This window comes from Mauremys mutica, chromosome 1 (assembly GCF_020497125.1).
Source record: "Mauremys mutica isolate MM-2020 ecotype Southern chromosome 1, ASM2049712v1, whole genome shotgun sequence".
Taxonomy (NCBI): domain Eukaryota; kingdom Metazoa; phylum Chordata; order Testudines; family Geoemydidae; genus Mauremys; species Mauremys mutica.
This window is the reverse complement of record NC_059072.1, coordinates 133,291,338-133,316,377: the sequence shown is the minus strand read 5'-3', so window position 1 is coordinate 133,316,377 and position 25,040 is coordinate 133,291,338. Positions and strand designations below refer to the sequence as shown.

Below are 25,040 nucleotides of genomic sequence, written 5' to 3'. Positions count from 1 at the left end.
GCCATTCAGGGAGATGGTTTTACTGCGTTGCTGTGATGGGGCACTTACATCAGCCAGAGACACATTGTAGTTTAGGAACTTAAAATAAGGGCCTGGGCTCCTAACTTTAGGCACATATTTTTTTGAAAAACTTGGCCAGTACTTCCCAGGGCTACTGCAGTGATGCTACACCTCCTTCTTTCAGAGAACCCATGTGGAAATCTTCATATGATTTTCTGAAGTTGTACAGAACAAGAAATTCAGATACAATATAATAATTAAAAATTAGTCTCCAAATAGACGTGGTGCCTAGATCATGGAAAGAAAAGGATACCATCACGGTGCTTATTGCCTATGATTTTAGTTGCTTCTTTCTAACCCATGACTCTCAAGAAAGGTCCTGCATAAACTTTTCCAGGGCCTACCATCTTTCTCAGCACTCCCTCAACAAGATTGTAGAGTGAAGACAAAATGGCTGGATTAATTTTTAGTAAATCATTTGATACAGTGATGGACAAATTCTTATGTTGAAGGAGTGGTTTATATTGGCTTGTATACAAGCATATTGCAAGAACTGAAAGCTGATTAAATGAGCACTATAAAACAATGATAAAAGGCAATGTGCTGAGTTGGGTGGGAATTTTTGAATGGGAATCCACAGGAATCCACGCTAGAGCTTGTCTTATTGAATACTTTCATTCATGAACTGGGAAGGGGTGGAGGGCGGGGAATGCAGCATGTTAATTAGAATCACAGATATGAGATTGGAAGCAGTTAGGAACATTCCCAGTGAATGAAGAGAAAGTGTACAACATGACCTAGAAACATTAGAAATATGGGCAGGATATAATAAAATGAGATTCAACCTGGAAGGAGCCAACCAAGGGAAAAAACATTCCAATACATTAATGGTGTCATGGGGAGACACTAGGAAAGCAGAAATTGCTTAAAGATCCTTTTCTTTAATTTTGTCTGAAGTGAGGGATAAGATGTAAAATCCATTGGAGTACTGTAGGGTTGTGAGAGACAGGGGAATCCAACTAGGCGGAGGTTCCTGCATAAATCTTATGAAACATGATCTTCAGTGGGCTCAATAGTTTCACTAACACCTCCACAATGGTTTTAACCAAGGAGGTAAAGTTCTTCAGAAGTCTTAATTACTCATGCCTATTGAAAACTGCCTGGGAAAGAAGTCAAAATAAATGGTTCCTAAGTACCCAAGAAGGATAAAGCAACAGACATTTAATCAGAAGCCAGTGGCCTGATCAGGTTTGCCTACCTGTGGAGTTATTCCTGACCCCTTAAATCTGTGTTTAAATCTTAATTTAAGGCTTGTCTATACAGGAAAGTTATTCCAGAATAACAGAGGTTGTGAATTTAAAATGTAACATCTATTCCAGAATAACTCCATGCCAGGACACACTTATTGCAGAACAAGGCCTGGTCTACACCTACAACTTAGATCAATCTAAGTACGCTGCTCAAGACTGCAAACTTTTGTGCTCTGACCAGCATAATTAGGTCATCCCAACCCCTGGTGTAGACACAGCTATGTCAGTGGAAGGATCCTTCCATCGACCTAGCTACCACCTCTGGGAGAGGTGGATTAACTAAATTGACCAAAAAAAATCCTTCTGTCAACATAGGAAACACCTACACTCTGGCAGCACAACTGCAGAGCCATGGATGTGCCACTGTAGCATAGAGACAACCTAAGAGTGCCCTTCTCTTGTTTAGCTTAATCCACTTCCAATCTCCTAGCTATTTTGAAATAACTCACATGTAGATAAGCCACTACCAATTGAAGCTAAGTTAATATCAGCCAGCTGTAAGATAGATCCTATTATCATAGTATCTGCACACCTCAAAACTTTAAACAAGTTTCTCCTCACAACACCCCTGGAAGATAAGTGCTGTTATCCAAATGGAAACCCAAGGCACCGAGAGAGAGTAAGGGATTTGCTCTAGGTCACACTTAAGACGTCTCTGGTGGAGCAGGAAACTGACCCCAGCTCTCCAAAGTCAAAGGCAAGTGCCTTAACTACTAAACTATATATGACTCTTTGTCCAACTGTCCATACAACTGAAACTATTTAAAAACAGATCTTAGTCCAAAATGTACAATGTTTGTTTTAGACAAGCTCTTAGATTAAATAGCCCAACCACTTGGCGAGATCATTTATTTCCTTTCATCTAAATTTGAACAATTCTTGTCCCTTACTGACATCCCTTACTGTCCCTTACTGCGCAGTAAAAGCACCAACGTAGAAGCAGTGATACCATCAAAAAAGTCCTTTTACTGAGATAGCTTCATACCAGTTCCCCGAACAAAGTAACTGTGTCTCCATAAGAAGGGTTTGCTGGGATAGCTCCACCAGCAAACCCTTTCCAGTGTAGGCAAGGTCTGAGGGACAGTTTGAAGAGCTCCTGACACTTATTCTGGACAACTCTGGTTGCCAATAAAACCATCTGTGGACCCCAGCCTCTATTATTGTAGGAATTGCTGAGCAAGGCAGTCATGGGTTAAAAATGTGATTGTAGAACATGTTAAAGGATCAGAATCTCTTGTTCTAGATTCAAGTCAGCCACCAGTGTACCTAAGTGGTATAAAAGTGAAAAATTTGAGCTGACAGCTCTGAGTCCTAATGTGAGCCTACTAGACTGTCTATGAACAGGTCACCGTTAAATATTTAAGAATCCAAAGAGGCAATGAATCTGTTAGAACAAGTGAATTTGAAAGGACTTGTATCTTCTGAGGAACCAGAGGGCTTATACGGAAAACTGTGTATGCAACCTTAATTATGACGGAGCATATTTAATGTTGTGCATTAAATATGTTAGTGTCCAGTGCTTAATCTGTAATGAAAGACGTGCTGGGGCTCAAGCAATGTTATTACATTCGTCACTGATGCAGCAAGCTCAGAGGTGCCAGGGCTATGAACTGCCAAGCCTAGAGATGTCGGGGATGAACCCTGGCACAAATTAAGCACTGTTGGTGTCCTTGACAACTATGAAATAAGAATATTACAGACAAAAGAAAACTCCATTAAAATAACCTTATTAAGGTTGCAAAGTCAAGCAACAAATGATAGGGAATACCAGAATTAAGGCTGCCTGTGCAGCCTAATTTGGCCCCCTTGTGTGTATGCATTATGACAGTCTTTAATTACATGATCACGTACTATTTTCCCCACAGGATCCTTGCCTCATTCAGTGCACAGGATGGATGGTGCTCACTTGGTGACCAGCAATTCAGTTTTTTGTTTTCTCCTGATTGTTAAATGTGTAGCCTGAGGGCTCATTTACTACACACAGTTCAAACCCTGCTCTGGACACAGAATTGGTAATTTCCTCATAGGCATTTCTATGGTGCTCATCCTTGTAATACCTGAGTGCTTCACAAATATTAATTTATCTTCACAACACCATTGCGAGGAAAGGAGGCATTAGTATCCCAGTTCTACAAATAGGAGCTGAGGTACGGAGAGATTATAGTCAAATATATCCACTAGTTTGGGGTCCTCGACCTGAGTCGCCTAGGACCTGAGTTTTCAGAGTACTTAGCATTAGACAGCACTTTATACATTCAAAGCACAGCTCCCATTGCAGCTGACAGTGCCCAACACTTCCGAAATGCAGACCCCAAGGTCTGTAGTCAGGCTCGCAGAAAATGAGGAACTCACAATTAGTGATCATCTTTGAAAAGTGTGGTTTTAAGTGACTTGCCCAGCATTATGTAGAAACCCCGTAGTAGAGGCCGGGGATAAAATCCAATTCTCCAGGGTAGCGTTCCACTGCCTGCACCATGAGACTGTCCTTTCTCTTCTTGCAGTCCCCTGCCTCATTCATTGCACATCTTCTAGCTTCTGCAACAAATGATGCAGAGCTGCTACACACAACATCCTCCTTTATTACACAGCCCTGATTCATCCCCAGAGCAGGTCAATCCTGTGCACTGAATGAGGCAGAGGTCCTGTGCAAAAACTAGTATGTGATCATGTAATTAAAGATTATCATACTGAATATGCCCAAGGACAGTGAATAAAGTTTGCACAGGCAGCATTAATTCTGGCATTTCCTTACTTTTCAGTCCTTGATTTTGCAACCTTAACATTATTGCAATGTACGTTTTTTTGATGCAATTTCCTACTTTTTTTAAAACTTAAAAATTGAAACAAAAATTACATCACAGAACCATATTGAGCCCCACACATGCCTTCCTCCTATCCTGTACCCCTGACTCCTGCCATTGCTCCTGCCTGTCTCTTACCATCTTCCAGCTCCTGACTTTTAGTTCCTACCTCTGTCCCTGTATCCTGCTTATGAACCCCACACTCCTATTTTCTCCCATATTCTTAGAACAGGAAATATTACTGTAAAGGTAAATACCAGCGTGTGGCAAAGCTCCCCGTTTTAATAAAACCGCATCCACTCTATGAGGGATTGGAACCCTTACTGCAAATACGCTGAAACCTCTGCCAGTGTGGCCCTGCCAACCTGCGACATGCCCCCAGCTCTGCAGCTTTGATACAGCTAGCTGTTTGTAAATTGTAGGAACACTAAAGAGTTATCATGCATGTAGCTCACACCCTGAGTGTCAGCAAACAAGCTACGTGGAACTATGCAAGGGCCTAAGCAAAGAGAGTTTTACCATAGGGACCAATTCTGTAGCTGTTCCTGACATGAATATCCCCACTGACTGTAAAGGGACTACTCACAATGGTACAGGCGGTGTAATGATTGCACAGGATCATGTTCTGAGTATGGGAGAGACTATGCAAATAAGAAGAAGCAATGCTGGTATTGGAGTGACAATGCTGGTTGATTAATTAAATCCTGGAGCATGCCCAGGATGAACAAAGGATGAGATTTTCAAAGCCACCTAATGGATTTTAACACCCAAATTGGGGCATCCAAATCTTTCAGGCAGCCTGAATGTTTCCAGAAGCATGAACACTGGCAGACTGAGCTGAAAGCTCCTGCATTTCCCAAGAGCACCGAGCCTTCTATTCCACCAGCCTGACTCAGGGATGCTTTTTAAATGTTCTGGGATGCAGGATCAAGACCACAGTGACTGACTTTACTTGCTTGGGAGGAGTGACTTCTATTCCATTCAGGGTCTCAGATCACCTCCCTCATTCTGGTATCTGAGTGCCTTCCAATGAGAAATAAACAAGTTACTGGCAACTGTGTAATGCATCTCCCAGTCCATCTCCTCTCCCCAGGACAGGACCATGTTTTCGTTGCTTATCCTGCTAGCCTCTGTAGCTTACTATACATTACACAGGAGACTTCATGGAACTTATCTATCTGAATGTAACAATTTCTCCCACAAAGAGCTTGTAGAAGTCTCATCAGCCATCTGGTATTTTTATTTCTCCAGGCTGAGAAAGCAATCATAGCCAATCCTCCTGCGAACTATGGAGGTCAGGTTTTTATTTCTCACTTTTCTATAGCAATAACTCTTTACAGGATGAAGTAGGCCAAAGACCCTAAAATCTGTACACTTTTCTGCTCTTATAGGACCCTAATGCTTGATGGCTGCCAGACAGAATGTGGTTCCAGTCCAGAAGAATGAAATTCTCAGAGTATTTGGTCAAAGACCTGATATATTGTAATATAATTTGCATTTGCTGAACCTACAACTGGAAAGCTTACACAGTCTTCCCAGGACCATAGGGGAATTTGGGTTACCCAGGAATATTAGGACTAACATAGACATGTTTCTAGGTACAGTTTTGTGGAAGTGATAGAAGCTGACAAATTGGTGATGATCTAAATCCTAAATTACCATTTTCCTTCACTTGCCTGAGAGATACATAACACGTGAATACTGAGAACTCTTCTAAGGAATAAAGAAAGTCATCATCTCCTTTCCAGTGTAAAATGGTACATTATGACCTTTGCAACTCTTAAACAGACACGTTTTAGAGTAAACTGAAACTCCTTGCCCATAAATCAACATATAACCTGAATGAATTGTGAAAGAATATATTCCTAGTGCACCACACTAGTACAGAACCATCTGTCCAAGATAGTATGCAGTGTTGTTGTAGCTGTGTCAGTCCCAGGATAGTAGAAAGAGAAGCTGGGTGAGGTAATATCTTTTATTGGACCAACTTCCACTGGTGAGAGTCACACGCTTTCGAGCTTACACAGAGCTCTTCTTCAGGTCAGAAGTTGGTCCAATAACAGATATTACCTCACCCATCTTGAGTCGCTAATGTCCAAGATAGTGTTTAGGATCAACCTACATTTAAAATTGTTCCCCCCTCCCTCATCCACACAATCACTTACCTAGTTTGTTGGGACCTTGCTCTCTTTGCTGAATTGAGCTCACCCTATTTAGAAGATTTTCACTCTCTTGTGGCATGTTCCATGAAATTTCTAGGGTGTTTGCCCTTGCATACTGGAGAACTGACACTTGAGTCGAGGTGAGGCCTGAAGCGGAAAGCAGAAGACAAATGATATAAATAAAAGACAGACCATCTGAACCATTTAAAAATAAATCTGAAGTCACACTTTATATTAAAGTAGAGCTGGTTGGGAATTTTCCGTCAGAATAATTTTCTGAAGGAAAATGCAGTTTCCAGAAAATTGAAGTTTTCCACAGGGAAAAAGAATCTCAGTGTTGATAAAAAAAAAAATTCCATTGAGAAAAATTTAAATGAAATTTTTTATTGTGTCTCTTTGACCCACACAGGAATAATTTGTTTTGCGGAACAACCTGAAATGTTTTGTTTGAATCCGTTCAAACTGCTTTTCCCTAACAGTTCATTACCATATGGGAGTTGTAGTTTGGGTCCCATTCTCTCCTGTGCCATGATTCCATGGTAGATTAAAGAGACTGGTGGTATTTAGCCAAGATGTTCACATCAAGACTAGACTTTTAAAGCAATAGATCCATGCATCTAAGCATGGGAGGGAATCATGCTGTCAGGACTGGGACATAAGCAGCACATCTAGTGGCTGGAATCAGAGTCAGGAGCCATGCCAAGGGCTCAAGCCAGAGTTGGAGACCATGGACAAGGATCAGGAACAAGACAGGAACCAGAAACAGGTCAGGAAAGCAGGAACCAGAAGCATGGAAAGAAAGCCAGCTTCAGGAGTCAGGCAAGGCAAGGTCCAATATAGCATCCAGGTAGAGCCCAGTTGCGCAGACAACTTCCTGTGCCTTTCTTGGATTTAAATAGGAAACTCTGACCAATCAGAGGTCTTGCTGCTCCTCCACTCAGGGCCCAGGAATGCCACCCTGTTGTAGCTTCAGGTTTCCTGGTCTCTCCGCTTGGGTGAGAATAAGGCAACAACAGTTGCCTGGGAATCCTGTGGACCCAGGTTTGAGACCTGTGGGTTCATGACACTTGCACTCTTGAAACAAGATATTATCCCCCTCCCTCAAGAATGTAGTCAGGACATTCCCACTAGTTATCAGCCAGGATGGCTATGATTCTGACCCACCAGTACTGGAACCAAGTGCACCACTTCTTGTATCTTGACAAAAGAAACAGCTTGAATTTCAGCTGACACCAGGATGTTCCTCATCCTCCTTGGACACCGTCAGTAGAATGGGAGCCAACTGAAAACCAGGGGGGTCACTCACACATGGAAATTTAAGCTTCAACACATTTTTTTTTAAATCAGGGTGTATGTGTAAAATATCAGGGTCAATACTGTCATGGCCCTTACACAAACAAAGTAAGAGTAAAAGAAAATTAAGTGTTAGAATTAAAGGGCTGTTTACTTACTGATGCCATAGTTTTCAATAAATGCTTTTACAAAACTTTTCATTTTCTCAAACTCTGATGCTCCAACATTGGAACTTCCATCCAGAAGAAACATGATATCCATTGGTCTGCTGCAAAATTCTGAAAAGAATATAAAAAGGCTTCTTATATAAGATAGCCATACCAAACGTCTGCTGAATAAGGAAAGGAAGATGGAAGAAAAAGGACAGTAGACAGCTGGAGTTTGAGAAAACAGCGGGGCAGTGTTCCGTTGATACAAGCAGTAACTTCCTCTATGTCAGAACTGAGCTTTATGTTCAACATGAGAGCTTTGCCCACCAAGACTCCAAGTAGGACATCTCACGAACATTCCTGAACCCAACAAAACTTTGAGGTTTTGGTTTACTTGGCAGGGATGAGGCCTCAGCTGATATGCCAGGTCCATTTTTGAGCACCACACTTTCAGAAGAGATGTGGACAAACTAGAAACAGTCCAGAGGACAGCAACAAAAATTATAAGATGTTTAGAAAATCTGCCTATGAAGAAGGGTTGAAAGAACTGGGCATGTTTTGTCTAGAAAAGAAAAGGCTGAGGGGGAAGATGGTAAGAGTTTTCAAATATTTAAAAGGTTGTTGTAAAGAGGACAGTGATCAATTGTTCTCCATGTTCACTAAGGGTAGGAGAAGTAGAAATTGGTTTAGTTTGCAGCACAAGAGATTGTAAGTTAAATATTAGAAAAAAACTTTCTAACTATAAGGATAGTTAAGTAGTGGACAAGTTACCTAGGAAGACTGTAGAATCTCTATCACTGGGGGCTTTTAACAACAGGTTACCTATGAGGGATGGTCTAGGTATATTTAACCCTGCCTCAGTGTGGGATGAAGTAGATGAACTCTTGAGGTCCCTTCCAGCCCTACATTTCTATGATTCACAAAAGTTTCACGGTGAAATAATCAAACCTAGAAGCAGAGGGAGGAAGTAATTTTAACCTCTGATGGGCAGGCAGATGAAAACAATATGACTCCATCAGCTGTTCTTTAGTGACTTGAAAATCAAAAAGGAATCCTATAAAATGTCAAAACATGGACAAATTACTAAGGAGGTGTACAAAAGAACAGCACAAGCATGAAGGGAAAAAATCAGACAGGCAAAGGCACAAAATGGATTACAGTTAGCAAGGGACTTAAAAAGTAACCAGAAGAGGTTCTTAAAATATATTTGGTGCAAGAGAAGGATGAAGGAAAATGTAGATCCTGTACTTAACGGGAAAGGAGAGATAATAACTGATGACATCAAGAAGACTGAAGGGTTTAATGCCTATTTTGTTTCAGTCTTCAGTAAAAAGGTTAATGTTGACCAGATTCACAACACAATTAATATTAACAACAAGGGTGAAGGAATGCAAGAAAGAATAGGTTAAAGAATGTTTAGATAAGTTAGATATATTCAAGTCAGCAGAGCCTGATGACATTCCTCCTAAGGTACTTAAGGAACTAGTTGAAGCAATCTCGGAACTATTAACACTTATCTTTGAGATCTCCTGAAGAACAGATGAGATCCCAGAGGACTACAGAAGGACAAACATAATACCTATCTTTAAAAGGGGAACAAAGAGGACCTGGGGAATTTTAGAGCAGTCATCCTAGCTTTGATACCCAGAAAGATACTGGAACAAATTATTAACAATCAATTTGTACCATAGGGTTAAAAGAAATAACCAGCATGCATCTGTCAAGAACAAATCATGCCAAAGCAACCTAATTTCCTTCTTTGACAGGATTACTGGTTGACTGGATAGGGAAGAAGCATTAGATGTGATGTATCTTGATTTTAGTAAGGCTTTTGACAGTCCCACATGACATTCTCATAAGCAACCTAGGGAAATGTGATCTAGATGAATTTACTACAAGGTGAGTGCACAACTGGTTGAAAGACCATATTGAACAACAGTTCACTGTCAAATTGGGAGGGCATATCTAGTGCAGAGTATGCTTCTATAATTTGTGGATAAAACCAAGCAGGTGGGGTTGAAAGCACTTTTGAGGACAGAATTAGAATTCTGAATTGACCTTGACAAATTGGAGAATTGGTCTGAATTCAACAAGATGAAATTCAATAAAGACAAGGACACAGCACTTTACTTAGGAAGGAAAAAAAATCAAATCCACAACTAAAAATGGAGAACAACTAGCTAGGTAGTGGTATTGCTGAAAGGGATCTGAGGGTTATAGTGGATCACAAATTGAATATGAGCAATGTGATGCAGTTGCAAAAAAGACTAATGTAATTCTGGAGTGTATTAACAGAAGCACTGTATGTAAGAGATAGGAGCTAATTGTCCTGCTGTATTTTGCATTGGTGAGGCCTCAGCTGGAGTGCTGTGTCCAATTCTGAACACCACACTTTAGGAAAAATATGGACAAATTGGAGAGAGTTCAGAGGAGAGCAACAAAAGTAATAAAAGGTTCAGAAAACTTGACTTATGATGAAAGGTTAAAAAAACTGGACACATTTAGAAACAAAAGACTGAGGAGGGACCTATTAACAGTCTTCAAATAGTAAAGGGCTATTATAAAGAGGACAGTGGTAATTTGTTCTCCATGTCCACTGAAGGTAGGAAAAGAAGCAATGGGCCTAATCTGCAGCAAGGGAGATTTAGGTTAGATATTAGGAAAAATGTTCTAACTGTAAGGGTAATTAAGCTCTGGAATAGGCTTCCAAGGAAGGTTGTGGAATCCCCATCACTGGAGGTTTTTAAAAACAGGTTGGACAAACATCTCTCAGGGATGGACAAGGTTTACTTGGTCCTGCCTCAGCACAGGGAGATGGACTTGATAACTTCTCAAGGTCCTTCCAGTCCTACATTTCTATGACCCTAAGTTCACCTTCCACCCCCACTCAGATCAACTTGGACAGCAACATGCAAAGCAGAATCCATCCCTGATTCCAGAGAAACCCTGATGAGAAAGAGAGAAAGAAAATACGTAGAAAATATATCCAACTTTACCTGGGGCCATTCTGGATTTATTTGAGCAGCACGTTTTCAACACTAAGTCAGGTGCTTCTCGAATAAGTTCGTTATAACCCTCTATGATTATTGGGGTGTGCCGTTGACTGATCTTCTCAAGCTCTTGAATGTTCGCGTTGGGGGTAATACCTATAGGGATCACATTTATGCCACTCGCAACACGTGAGATGACATCAGTGGCAGGGTTTGCAGTTACCATGTACACTAAGTGTGGCACTTGTCCCCTGCCTCCATTGTCTGTGGTAAATGTGTGTTCGGAGACATAGTTGAGGGCATTTCCAGTGTTGGTGGCATTCCCTCCTTGGTACTGAATCTTCCTCACCACCTCAATAATGTCTTGCTTTGACTGTGCTTTACTGAAGGAGTACTCAATAGTGACCGTGTACGAGTACTGTATGATAGTAATATGAATGGTTTCTTCTCCTATGTTCATTTTTCTGATAACTTTTGCAATGAACTCCTTGATTATATTGAAGTTTTCCTCTCCTACTTTTTCAGACCCTTCAACAACAAAAGCTATATCAAGCACTTTGTAAATATCTTGATCTGGGAATGGTGTCGTAGCTAAACTCTGATCAGGTACCCTCACTTTAGTTGCCTGGGGCAGGGTTGTAATAGGTTTTTGGGTGGTAGTTGTTAACACATCATCTACTTCAGGCACAAGATCACACAGATAATTGATTATTTCATCCCTGTTTTCCATTAACTCTTGTACGTTGTTCATTATGAAGGCCTTGTTTTCTGGCCACTGCCTTTCAATTAGCTTTATTTGCTCCATACTAATAGATGGTCCAATTCCTACTGGTATTACTGTGACTTTCTTCTTTTGCAGAAGAGTGAGGATGCGCTGAATATTTCCTGGAGACTTGCTGGCTGTCAACAACAGAGCAATTCTGGCAGCATTTGTCCTTGGTGCCTTTCCAAACACATGGAATACAATATATTTAAGCACTTCAGTGGCAGAAGCAACTTCTCCACCAGTGTATTTTATGTTTTGGACAATTTTCCTCATCTGAGATTGTGTTTTAATATCTTTGAGCCCAAGATAGATGTTGGAGCCAGTGCGGTATTCCAGAACTGACACTCGGATTTTCTTTTGGGAGATGTGGAGTTTTTCCATCATACTGATTATGAAAGCTTTTAACAGTTCGAAGTCCTTTTCTGAGAGTTTGTTGGAGCCATCCATCAGAAAGGCCAGGTCCATCATTTTGCTGCAGGAGTATACACGTGGCTCTGTGTCTATATCTGTTTCTTCTGTAGCAACTGGTGTTGGTTTAATGTCTCCTGGCTCACAGGCACTACATGTTAAGTTCTTTCCTTCACAGTGACTGCAAGAACCACAAAAATTAGTGGTAAAATGAACTTTGATAACAATATACCACCCCTGATTTAATACAGTTATATCTTATACAGAAATGAGTAAACAAACAAGTCAGCATGAGCATATAATTTGCCATGCCAGATTGGATCAATTGACTTTCAAGTTCCATATCCTACCTTGCTCACTACTCTATGACTGTTGCTTCAGAGGAAAGAAAACTGCCACCAAAGGTGCTACCTGGCAAATTGTGTATAGTGGGAAAATCTCCTTATTACTGCAGCAATCCTGGGACACCCAATAATGAAATAATTACTTATGGAAATACACTAATGTATGCATGCAGGAAGCATGTGAAAAGCTGTTTTGGCTGAACATTCATCATATCATGGAAACATGACACCAAGTGGGGGCTACATAGAAGTCACTGGGATTTGTAGGCACCACTTCTGGTGAACATGGCCAGTAGATTTGGTCTGCACCCTCTGGTTGTATCTTCACTAGGAAAAAAGGTTTATTCTTAACTTGAGTTATTTAACTTGATTGAACTAATTAGAGGTAAAATCCTATTGAAGACAAGGCAGTTTGTAATTTGACATGTTAGCATGCTGAGTTAAAGACTTTGAGGGAGTCAAGGGTTTACCTTGACCTGCTAACTCATGTGAAAACTGCACACTGCCTTGTCTTCACGAGGATTATACCTCAAGTTAATTCACTCAAGTTAGCTAACTTGAATTAAGAACACACCTTTGTTTCCAGAGTGAAGCCCTCTGGACTGTGCCTCGTGTCATGGGTTTGTTCAAACCTAAAATCTTAAACTGAAGTTTTGTACATAGAAAACCATCCAATTCTACTGGCCTTTTGCCATTGTCATTATGAAATCAATTAAATTCACCTGGATCCCTTTGCTCCCCTTCCTGTGTTTTTAGATCTTATTATTACTCTTATTTCTCTCACACACACAATGCCTTTTTCTTATTATCTTGACTTTAGATTTTCCCATGTGTATTTTGCGCCTGTATTTTTTATTTAACCTTATTTTTCTCCTCTTCCTTGTACTAAAATTCTTCTAGCTCTTTTCTTCTCTCTCTCTCTCAGTCCCTTTTTCTTCCCTTCTCTCACAAAAAGTAGGAGCTGCCCTCTCTTCCTTACTCCTACTCTCTTTCCTACTCTTGTCTTCCAAATATTTCCCTCCACTTTCGCCTCCTCTGAATGTTCCCATCCTTTTTTCCACTTTCTTTATGGGCCTCCATTTCTCCCTTACTTCTCTCTTCACCTATCTCTCCCCCCACCCCATAAGTGTTTCCATCTACTGCCCCTCTCCTGTATCTACAGCCTTGCAGGAGATTGCTTGTGCTCCCTTAGCATGTCTTCAACAGCTTCTACATTGCTAAATCCATCTGTTCTGTGCTCTTCGCTCTGCCTGACTGAGGAAGGAGCACTCCTGTGCCCAAGCAAAGGCTAGTGGAGTACCACTCAATGCATTTTTCCAAGTCTACTGGACAGTAGGAGACACAGAGTAGGGAAAAATGTGTGAAATGGCATTTGTCCCTCCAGAAATACAAGAGATACTAGAAAAGATGGAGAAAATTCAGGGTTTTCTGAAGAATCTGGGCAGCTGGGAAGTTCTTGGTTTGGTTTTACATTTATTAATGCTATAACTATGGTATTTTCAAAATTCTTTACCTATTGAATCTGATGCACTGGGGATATTTGATAACACACAGAATACACTGAACAGGATTCCTCAGTAATCTCCACTATGAAGAGCACAATTGAATGGGTGCTCCAAAACTACTCAGATCATTCATAATAGAAATTGACAAAATAGGCTGGCAAAAATTAGAGGTATGCCAAACCTCAGAATAGAACAGGACCAGCAACAAAGCTCTTTTTGGATTCAAATACTTTTGTAATCTCTCTCAAGTTATTTCTAGAGCACCCATCACCACAGTATGTAAGATAGCACTACAGACACACTGCTGGCATTTCTCCCCACTGTTAAAACAGAGGAGCGACACTCTTCTAGCTCATAACTCTAGGCAATGAGAGCTTTATATACTGTGTGGGATCAAGGACAAAACATAACTTCAGTGGAGTTACTTGGGATTTACAGTGGAGTTACTGAGATCAGAATCTAATCCATACTTTTTAAATTATGGTTTTGCTCTAAAAATTGAATCATGTGGTTCTACCTTTGTCATCTTCCAATGATTTCAATAAGCAAATGTGTACAGTTTATAAGTAAAAGATTTCCTTTTTCCTAACAGTCAGAGCTTCAAATTCCAACCCGGGATCTGAGAGACAAGCTGAATTCTTTCCTTCTCACACATCACCACCAGCTCCCTTGGGCTGGCCAAATTCTTTCCTCAATGGCTCCTCTGAAATTTTGCTGTCTTCAATGTGGTTGCACAAGCATGACTGTTTGGAACTTAGTAAACAAGTCTGTTGAATATGCATGTGAAGGGAGGGATTGCAACCTCTTCCCTCTGAGCCATGCCAGCTTTGCACTGTTAACTAGAATGATGGGCAGTAAACACTTATTTTCCTCACTAACGAAAGCAACCCAGGGAGCAGTCTATTAAGTAAGAAGATGCCATTTTTCAGAGCAAAACAGCACATTAAATGTGACATCCAAATCCAAGCTCTCCTAAGGCTGTGTTCTTTCACGTTGCTTTTAGTTTCTTAATTGAAGAATACACAACTCCCTTTGGCATTTAGCATATTGTAACATATATGATTTATTATTTTAATCCTAATGCAATATTTTGTGAATGAGATTCCAATTTCCTTTGGATATTTGCTATAAAATTCATTTTTGTACAATATTTTCTATTGTTTGTACAGATGGTGTAGGCATCTAAATTAGGTGACAGCTACGTGCAAAGATGTTTCCCAAGTGAGGTAAGTTTACATAATGTTCTAAAACCTTATGTGAGTGGTGGTTAGTGTATCAGCATTAAAGATAAATTATTATTAAGTATTGTGAAAATTAGGGAACTGGTTTACGTAGATGCATTTTTGACCTTTTGATGGAATTCAGGGCTTGCAATTTATACTGTTAAAAAGAAAATACATTACTTAATTAATCAACATAACAGAACCAACTCCATGGGGCTTATAAACAGAGTTAGTTACTATCAGTTACAGGCCAGAGATTCAAAGTTCATACCCAGTCTGAACTTTCAAAATGTTCAGGGTGTTTGGATCTAAGGTTTTAGTCTGAGCCCATAGTTTTTGCAGATCTGCATCCACTTCTATTAAATGTGGGCAAATTATGTGGTGGAAAACTTTCTTATATTTACAGTACTATGCCTGACTAATGGAAATATCCATCCATCAAAGGGCTGGGTATCTGAAGAATGCCAAAATTATGGATGCTAAAGAGCTAAATTCATACTTTTATGCACCTTGCTACCGTACAGGACACAAAAATAGTGAGTTCCTCCCTCAAAGCAATGTAAGGCCCTGGTTTTGCATAGTGCTTACCCTACCATGCATGATCCCATTGACTTCATTAAGCCTAGTTGCGAGTACTTACAGGATTGGGCCCTAGAATACCTTCAGTAAATCTTGGGGAAGTTACTTTTCCAGTTACACAGCATAACCTTCCAGCACCTACTAGTCTTGGTGGAGTTCTACAGAGATCACATATTCATATCCTTAACTTTATAGAGGATTTTAAAGTATTGAGATAGGGCCAAATTCTGATACCTTACTCATGTTGAATAGTATCTTATTCCAAAAATGGAGTCAACAGAATCACTTGTGGAATAGGGCTATGTTTTTCAAAGCAACCTTATAGAGTTTTATACCTCATTCCCATTGAATTTCAATAGAATGTGGGTACCTAATACCTTTAGTCTTGTTTGAAAATTTCAGGTTCTGTTGTGCATGAAAAAGGGCATCATATTCAGGCCCATAATAGTATATTCAAAACTATATCCACAGTATATTCATGAGAATGCACTTCATTTGTGCCACCATAAAAGACACTAGTGTTGAATAAAAATCTGTATCTTACCATAATAGACAATGTTCATCATCTTTGTTCAAAACAACCCTCTTTCCATGGGGGATCCTGGCACCTTCTAATATACATACAGGACAGCTTTCTGGATCCATACATGACTGGGATAGTTCATCAAGTATTTTTCCTGTTTTAAAACAGCACAGAAGGGTTTTATAAGTTGCAAAGCAGATATTAAGCTGATCGTTGTATTTAGCGGCTTTAAAAATATGACAAGATCAATGATACTTGGACTGGGCTCAAAGGTTCAGAACATGCTCTTCTTATTAAACTAGCTGTTAGTTTGACACCAAGTAAATCTTTATTTTCTTCCATGGCATTTTTATTGAGATACTATCAAAATACTAACACCAGTGCATATTATATGCAGTAGCTCATTCTACACACAGGGTGAATATATTTTTAGACTAAAAACCAGGTATGCCAGAAGAAAATGGCATTTACCCTTTTACATCCACATTACTGATTTTTCTTGGTCCCTTTGGGCATTTTTTACTGCATCCTTGTAGGGTGATTTATCATTTTCTCCCCATTATGACGATTCATCTTAGGAATTACTAGTGCATCTGTCACTCTAAGGGCAGGTCTCCACTAGAAGCACTACATCAGCTCAGCTGCACTGATGCACCTGCGCTGCTGTAGAGCATCTGGTGAAGATGCTGTTTGCCAATGGGAGAGCGCACTCCCATCTGCATAATTATCCACCCCCGTGAAAGGCAGAAGCTATATTGGTGGGAGAGCATCTCCCGCTGACATAGAACAGTGTGGACAGTGCTTAGGTCACTGTAACTTGTGTTGCTCATACGGGTGTCTTTTTCACAGGCCTGAGCGATGCAAGTTAGATCAAATTAAGCAGTAGTGTGGACCTGCCCTGATATTTAAGAGCTAAACACCATACTATGTACAGATGTACCTAGTGGATTCTGCTCTCACTGCTCCCTGGATTAATGGCTCTGCTCTGTGTGCGCACAGGGGACTTGGTGGGTGGGGGGATGGATTGGTTTTGTGGTTGTTGGTCCTACAATACATAGTTTCCTCCTCTCCTCAACTCTCTGCCCTTCTGACTTATTCTTCTCAATTTTGTCTCATTTTGTCCTCTGCACCCTTTCTCACTTTCCCTCTCCCTTCCTTTTTATCTCTTTCTTCCTCCTCTTTAGTCTCCCTTCCCTCCTTTGATTTCTATTCCCTTCCCCTGCCTTCCTTGCTCTCCTCCTATCTTCCTCTCCCATTCCCTGCTCTATCCTCCTTTAAAAGCTCTGCTGTCTCTGCCCACAATGTTTCTCTCCATTCCCTAATGTCCATCCAGTGCCTCCATGGCCTCAATGCACTATGTGCCTCTCAGAAGTTCTAACCCAAGAGTGGGTTTCACTCCTATTCCTGACTCCGAACAGCTGAAAGGTGTAGAGGGAGATTTCTGACTGTGTGGCCAGTGGAGCACAGATAATAGGAACAATATGGGACACAGGAAGTTAAGTCCAGGTGAGATGCCCTAGGATTCCACTGAGAACTGGTCAAACCCCTGGTTTCAATATAATCATTCCAGACAGCTCCAGAAAACCAGGATGAGCCTAGTAAACTGGAACATCTGGTCACCGTCTTCTTACCTTGATGGAAACAGTGATGCAAGCATACCAGTAAGATTGTTAAGATTTAACTTTTGCATATGAAAATTTCACAGCCATTAATCTTACAAATCTGCTTATTTCCAGTCTTAAAAAAAAAAAACCAAAAAAACATTTCATGCAACGTTCCAGCAGGGGAAAAAAGTACAAAGATACCAGTAAGCGATAAGAGCTGAGCAGGAAATGCTAACTAACTGTGTAAAGAAGACAGTGGGTTTACCTTCAGGACAGTGCACATGGCATCCTTCTACACATTGCAGAGGGCACACCGCAGGTTCAAAGTGTTGGCATGTAATAGGACAGGCAGGTCCACAGCTGTTATATCTCCATTCACACTGATACTCCAATTCATGCTTATTCAGATCCTCACAACTTTGTGCTATGCAATAAAAAGAATCAGTTAAAAAAGTCACCTCAGATTGCATTCACCATGGCTCTTGGAGCCCAGGCAGAAGGCTTGGAGTCACATATATAGCCATACTTGCCAGAGAAGTGTTTATTTTAGGCACACCAGAGCCTGGCCACATATTCACACAATTCTTTTCATACACCCAAACCTATGCTGTGATCAATATTATTGGCTGTTGCTAGAAATAATTGCTAGGAATTAACTTTCACTTTCAATTTAGCAAACATTTACAGCAAACATTTCCATTTCTTAGTTCAGATTTGTATTTCCATGTCTATCATGTCTCCCTAATGAAAGGAGTGAGCTCCATCTTTTTTCAAGGTGTGCATGGAAATGTAGCAGACAAAGAGTTACTCTTGAGGAGCCATCACCCTGCATGCCCAGGACTGGGGACCCTTGCCAAGTCCTGTCCCCAATAATATTAATAGCAGGACTCCTACTGACATCAGTGGGAGCAGGACTAGATTTAATTAAAATGTGTTCTAGCTGAGCCATCAGCTAATTAAAAACTAGCATGTCTTTGGTTTTTCTTGCTGCAGTAACTCCTGCCAAACCATTACTAGGTGTTTCACTCAGCTATCCGGTACTTACGGCACAGAGTTGATGATCTCCAATGAACAACTGCACCTTTTTGTGCACAGATATGGGCATAGGCTGCGATAGCATCACAGAAGCAAGCACAATCCCCAACTGATTCGCAGGCACAAGTATCATACATGCAGATATCCATATACAGCTCAGGATTCACCTAAAAGGAGAGTTACACAGTATAAACTCATTTCATGCACCTCCTGCCTCTAGATGGACTTGCTCATGATATCATTCTCCTGTTCATTTGGTGCCCCATCTGACTTCCACTGGAGTCTCTGGAAGCCATTGTATTAATGTCAATGAGAGTATGGTCATGCCCAAGGACATGAAATGTAACCAACCCTTCGAGCAAACTCCACAGTTTCTAGGAACCCTTAAATTATGGGAAATATAAAAGCATATTTAACCATGTTGGACCTGATTCTTTTTCATACTATGCCTCTTTCATAGCTCTCTAGGGGTATGTCTACACTACCCGCCAGATCGGCGGGTAGCGATCAATCAATTGGGGATCTATTTATCGCATCTAGTGTAGACACGTTAAAATTGATCCCCAATCGCTCTGCCGTCGACTCTGGAACTCCACCGCGGCAAGAGGCGGAAGCGGAGTCAACGGGGGAGCGGCAGCGGTCGACTCGCCGCCGTCCTCACAGCCAGGTAAATCAACCTAAGATTCGCATAGCTGAAGTTGCACATCTTAGGTCGATTCCCCGCCTAGTGTAGACCTAACCTAGCAGTGTAACAAGGCCTTAAAGTAGGTGTGAATTACAGTCACGCTGTCACAGAAGTGTAAAGGGCCCTAAGTGTAAATGAGAGCCAGGCCCTTTAGTGAAAAATATAAGTTCTAATTTCTAAAATATGAGCAACAGAGTTTAAAGCCAGAAGGGATCACCAAATCATCCAATCTGACCTGTTGTATATCACAGGCCACCAGCACCACCCAGCACCTGCATGCTAAACCAAACAACCTAAAAGAGACCAAAGTATTACAGCCCTCAGGAGACTAAACTCATATGTGCTTCAGGCACAGAATAGGAAGGAACCAAGTTGCACCAATATTAGGGTTATCATACGTCACTTTTTTGCCGGGAAAAGTCCTTTTTTTAAGCTGTGTCCTGGCCCTCCTGACTTTTTTGGCAAAAGTGGGCATTGGATCATCAGTTGGCAAGAGCAAACGGGACAAATGCCCACTTTTGCCAAAAAAGTGGGGCGTGAACCCTTAGCGGGGTACAGAGGAACGTGGGGGGGAACAACATGTGGGAGGCAGGCAGGGTTCAGGTGAGCTGCAATACCACCCCGCATGTGGGGGGGGGGGCAGCAGGGCTCGGGCCAGCGACTCAGGTCAGCCCTGTGCATGGGGAATAGTGGGGCTGGGCACGGGTGCGTGGCTTGGCCCAGCTCCATGTGGTGTCCTGCTTTCCCTTTGGGAAATATGGCCACCCTAACCAGTGCCCAAGGTCTCTGCCATGGCAGGGAAATGATTACATGAGATATACCCAGACAAGTTTGGCAAGTGACTCGCACTTGCCTGCATGAGGACCCTTCATGCTCAATCTACAAAGTTTAGCCGTTCCTATTGTTTATCAGATTAGATACCACAATAATGAAAGCGACAGAAAAGATTTGATTCCTTGATCTCCTTTTTTTTCATCCTTCTAGTTATTACACTGAACAGAGAAGACAAAAGGGGGCTGATTCAAAGTTGATTTCAATGGGCTTTTAGATCAGGCCCAAGGGATTTAGCCATTCATGATATTAAAAAGGACATTGCGGAGGCAAGTTTGAATGTAGCTTCCAATAAATATATTGTATTAACTTGTTAAACAGTATGCTAGTGAAAATATGATCATGCCATGGAATACTGGGTGCAGTTTTCATCATCCTACCTCAGAAAAGATCTAATAGAAACAGACAGCATTCAGAGACTGGCAAAATAAATGATAAGATGCAGGAAAGCCTTCAGTATAAGGAGAGATTGAAATTGACTGGAACTGTTTAATTTAGAGAGGAGCTAAATAAAAGGAGACTACCTTATAAGAATATAATGAATGGTAGAGATAGTAAATGGAGTGGTCCTATTTATTCTTTCACATAATATAAGAATGAGAAGACATTCAGTGAAACAAAGGCAATAGATACATAACTGATAAAAGGAAAACCTTTTTTGCATAGTGCACGATTAACACATTGCCACAATATATCAATAAGGCAGAGAGCTCAGTAGGTTTCAGGAAAAAATAAACACTTATATGGTAATAAGAACATCCACTGTTTAATTAAATCAGTTTTTTGTTTGAGGGTGGGGGCGGGGAATGTTTGTTTTAAGGCATAAATCCACATACTAAATGACAGATGCCAACCACTAACTGTCTGAGGGTGAAGATGAAATTTCCTTCATGGGCCTGTTATTCAGTAACTGTCCACCAGAGGTGTCCCTTGCACCTTCCTCTGAAACAACCAGTACTGGCTACTCTCAGCAAGGGGATACTAGAAGAGGCAAATGATCTCAGCCAGTTCCTCTGTGAAATCACTGCCAGCATCACCTTTCTCACGGTAGCATCTGGGATGCTCTCTCAAGCAGTGGCAGATTGGCAGGTTGCACAGCTGTAAGCATCTCAGAACAGCCCATGTAGGAATGGAGGACATGGAGGGAATGACAAAAGACTTACCAGTTTTTTGCATTCTTTGAAGAGCTCACTGGTCAATATGCTGCATGAAGTTTCCACCATCATTTGCTTCATTAAGTTGCCATTGCACAATGAAGTAGTCATAGTCTGTCCCTGAGGGAGCTCAATGTTATAGGAGACAAGCAGAGACTGTCATGTTAGCCCTGACCCTAGAACATCAGTATTTCCTCTTAATCGTTTATATATGGCCAGCTCTTAACACTAGATGTTTTTCATAACAAACTATTTGCTTATTGGATAAAGCTTTAACCTACCACACTGCAGGGAAATATTATGGCAATGGCAGACTATAGACTAGACTAGATCACCTCATAGGTAGAGCTGGATGAAAATTGTCAGTGACAAATGTAGATTTGGCAACACCAAAATATTTTGCAAGTCCATGTCGGTTTTCCCAAATAGTTCACTTAAAAAAAAAATCCAACAAGGTCTAACCATTTCATTCTGTCATTTCTAAATTAAATGTTTCGGTTTTTCAGGTTGAAACAAACTTTTGTTTTGAAATTTCCTTCTATTTTATATTTTTTAATGCAAAAACAAAAAAAATGCAAAATCTACACAATATGTTTTCTTCAAACCATTTTTTTAACTTTTCAATACACCAAAAAAAATTGAAAAATTTAATTTTTGGGATCTATCCAAAATTATTTTTCCTCATGATTTTTTGGAACTGTCAGCAAAACCACAAAATCAGTTATTCAAACAACTCTGCTACAGGGTTTTCTCTGTCTCTACCCTTTATGGCTTTTAAACTGTAGTTTAAGCTTCAGAAATCACTTTGGTGACCTTAGTTCAACCTGGAGCAAATATCCACATTGCAAAATGGCCAGATGTAGCTTTCCAGTAAGCCTGACAGCTGACACCACTTAATGGGGGCTTTCATTGGAATTGGTATGTCTCCCTTCAGCAGAAACACAGAACATCACTGTGACTGGAGAGAGTGCAACATTCCCCACCCCCACCCCAAGCTCAGCATGGCAAAAGGAAAGCACGTGGTCTGCAAAATATTTATTGCAGAGATATTTTGCAGAGTACATGCTGGATTCTCTCACCTACTAGGCTGGAACAGTGAATGGCTGGCCAGTCTCAGCACAGCTGGCAAGAAAATTTCTCTTGCTCCCTCCCCGAAAAAGGATATTCAGCACTGAGGAGAACATGGTGCTAGATCATGCCCATGCCCAGCAACTATTAGCAGTCAAAGGCAGTCTTCCCATTTGAGCGTACCAATAAGGGAATTAATTCAGTTTCTTCTCACTTCTTTATTCTTTCTTGTAGCTAAGTGTCTCTGCTCAAAGCTGTGAGTCAAGCTGCTGCCTATCAGTACCAACACCTGTTTACGCTGCCGGCCACATTCTGTTTTTCACTAAGGAAACTGGCATGAGCCCCTTTGAAGTTTGAAGTTGGCAGACTTTAAAGAGGGCCTCCTTTTAGTGTGCTTGGAAGACCATCCACATATTATGATGGTGCCCCTGCTCTTTCTATGGTGTCATACATGCTGCTTGCCTTATGTAGGTGCATCATTTAGTGATGCATACAAATGGGATAGCTTTCCTAGGGAGACTGAGAGAAGCAAAGAAAAGAAATGCTTATTTTTAACATAGACAACTATTACCTTAGGAAGCTATTGTGAGTCCAGTCCTGCTCCCATTTTAGACAATGTTGAAACTTCCATTGACTTCGATGGGAGCAAGAGTAGGTCCGTGACTTACAAAGAATCTGCAAATTGCAGCCACGACCAATTCTGGGCCCATGACTCTGCCTTCTCTCCCTTTTCCATCATAGTTTTCATTTTACCATGATCCTTTGATTGTTATGTTTTCCTGACTCCAACCCCTAGTGTTATAGCTCTATTTCTGAACCTCATGCCCCATGCACTTTATTTACTAGGAATCTTCTTAACTTGTGGTACCCTAGTAAATCTTGTACTTTACATCCCTGCTCATCTTACAAAAAACACTCTGCAATGATCATAGGAATCTAGGGGTGAACATGCAGTTCAAGAAAAGGTGAGAAAAATACAGAAAAACTCCGAGAGCCAGCAAATGTTCATAATGGACAGCCTGTAAAGGTTAGGATGATGGGAAATTGGATGTTTATCTGAACTTCTCCTTTCTGGAAATGTAGCTAGAAATTCTGTGAGATCAGGCTCTCAAATGTGATTTCCAGTTATAGCTGGATCTCCTGCATCTGGGCCGGCATGCAGCCTCTATCACATGATTTGGCGGTTTAAATATTTGTCCAAACCCAAGCAGCACAGAGGTCTTGGAAAACTTAAAGAAGTTAATTGAACATTTATCAGATCTCAGAAAAGATTCCAGTTTGGTGTGAATTCTGGGAGAGGGGTTAGTTTATTTCTTTGGTTTCCTCCACAACCATTCAGCAACCCCTAACTGAGGTAGTAACCATTAGTAAACAGTTTTCACAGTTCATTCAGAGTCACCTTTCTGACATCAGCACAACCTGGACTGACTTTCCAGGAATTCCCAAAGTCAATTGGATCCACTTCAAGATTATTATTGCTGCTGGTCAAATCATTGTTTTGGATTCCATCAAAATTCCCACACAGACCACACACTTGATCCTTGCAGGAGGAAAAAAAAACCAAAACACAAACACATAAATCTTCCACCTTTAGACTGACATGGAGTTTTGTTAATGAACCTTTTCATTCTCATGCTCTATAAATGCAAGACTATATAATGCCTTCCCCTGGCAGGTGCAAAGGCCTTTAGCCTCCATTCCCACCGTACTGACACAGAGAGGAGCAGGAGCAATCTGTCTCCTAGCACTCCAGGGATCAAGAAGGGGACATTGGCTACCACTGCTGGTTCTGACTGACTCTACTGGGAGTGTGTCTGGATGAGTCATGGGATTTAGCGATGGGCCCACTTCTCCTGCTGCCCTTGAAAGTCACTGTGGTGTGGGGAGCACTAGCAAAGCCTGCTCAGAAATGCCTTCCCTCCAGCTCCCAGAGGAAACTGTCCCTTTCAATTGCCCTTATTGAGGGCATGATGCCTAAGTGCTTCTCCTCCCTCTTCATTCCTAGCATGGTTCAACCTACCAAGAACCATAACTGAACCCTTAGTGTTGAACCACTACAGAAAAATATTAGTCCATAGTGTATTAGTAGAAAGGCCTTTTGTTTTTTTGAGAGAGGGCTCAATGTTTCACATGAATCTATTAACATGCCTACATACGAAATACTGAATTCCTTCCTTGCTCCCCCAGAAGGATCTGTCCAGATGTATTCATTAGGGAACATTAGGAGCACTTTCCTAGTGAGAATGAGAAGTAAATCAAAGTTACTTACTCTGAAATGTCCTTTCAAAATAACTGACACACCCATGGCCAGATCCCAGGTTACAGAGATTCCTTTGCCCAGTAAGAGAATGTAATAGCGCCCGGACTTCAGGACTTCAAAATTGGTTTCATCTCTAAGAGGCTGCTTGATATCCACCTAAACATGAAAAAAAAACAGTGTGCTAGCAAGGGCAGCTCTGAGACCACATATTAAACAGGTCATTGTAACTTCCCTCCGTGCTCCATGTACTTGCTAACAAAGGGCACTTTTGAGAAGTGCCACGGTGCAGTTAGTTGACTGTTCAGTGAAATCCTATTGCTGCTGCTGCAGAGCACTGTACTGGAACGTAT

At 41.1% G+C, this 25,040-nt stretch overlaps 1 protein-coding gene across 1 annotated transcript in view; it reads right to left on the bottom strand.

The window, feature by feature from the left end:
• VWF (von Willebrand factor) overlaps positions 1-25,040 on the bottom strand; it is a 224,898-nt gene that overhangs the window by 98,353 nt on the left and 101,505 nt on the right. Inside the window, exons 22-30 of the mRNA XM_044996564.1 lie at positions 24,700-24,846; positions 23,830-23,970; positions 21,372-21,491; positions 18,703-18,859; positions 17,923-18,081; positions 16,075-16,207; positions 10,712-12,060; positions 7,725-7,844; positions 6,277-6,420 (exon numbers count right to left, since the gene is read on the bottom strand). Coding sequence (XP_044852499.1) covers positions 6,277-6,420; positions 7,725-7,844; positions 10,712-12,060; positions 16,075-16,207; positions 17,923-18,081; positions 18,703-18,859; positions 21,372-21,491; positions 23,830-23,970; positions 24,700-24,846 — 2,470 coding nt within the window. The remainder of the gene's footprint in view (positions 1-6,276; positions 6,421-7,724; positions 7,845-10,711; positions 12,061-16,074; positions 16,208-17,922; positions 18,082-18,702; positions 18,860-21,371; positions 21,492-23,829; positions 23,971-24,699; positions 24,847-25,040) is intronic.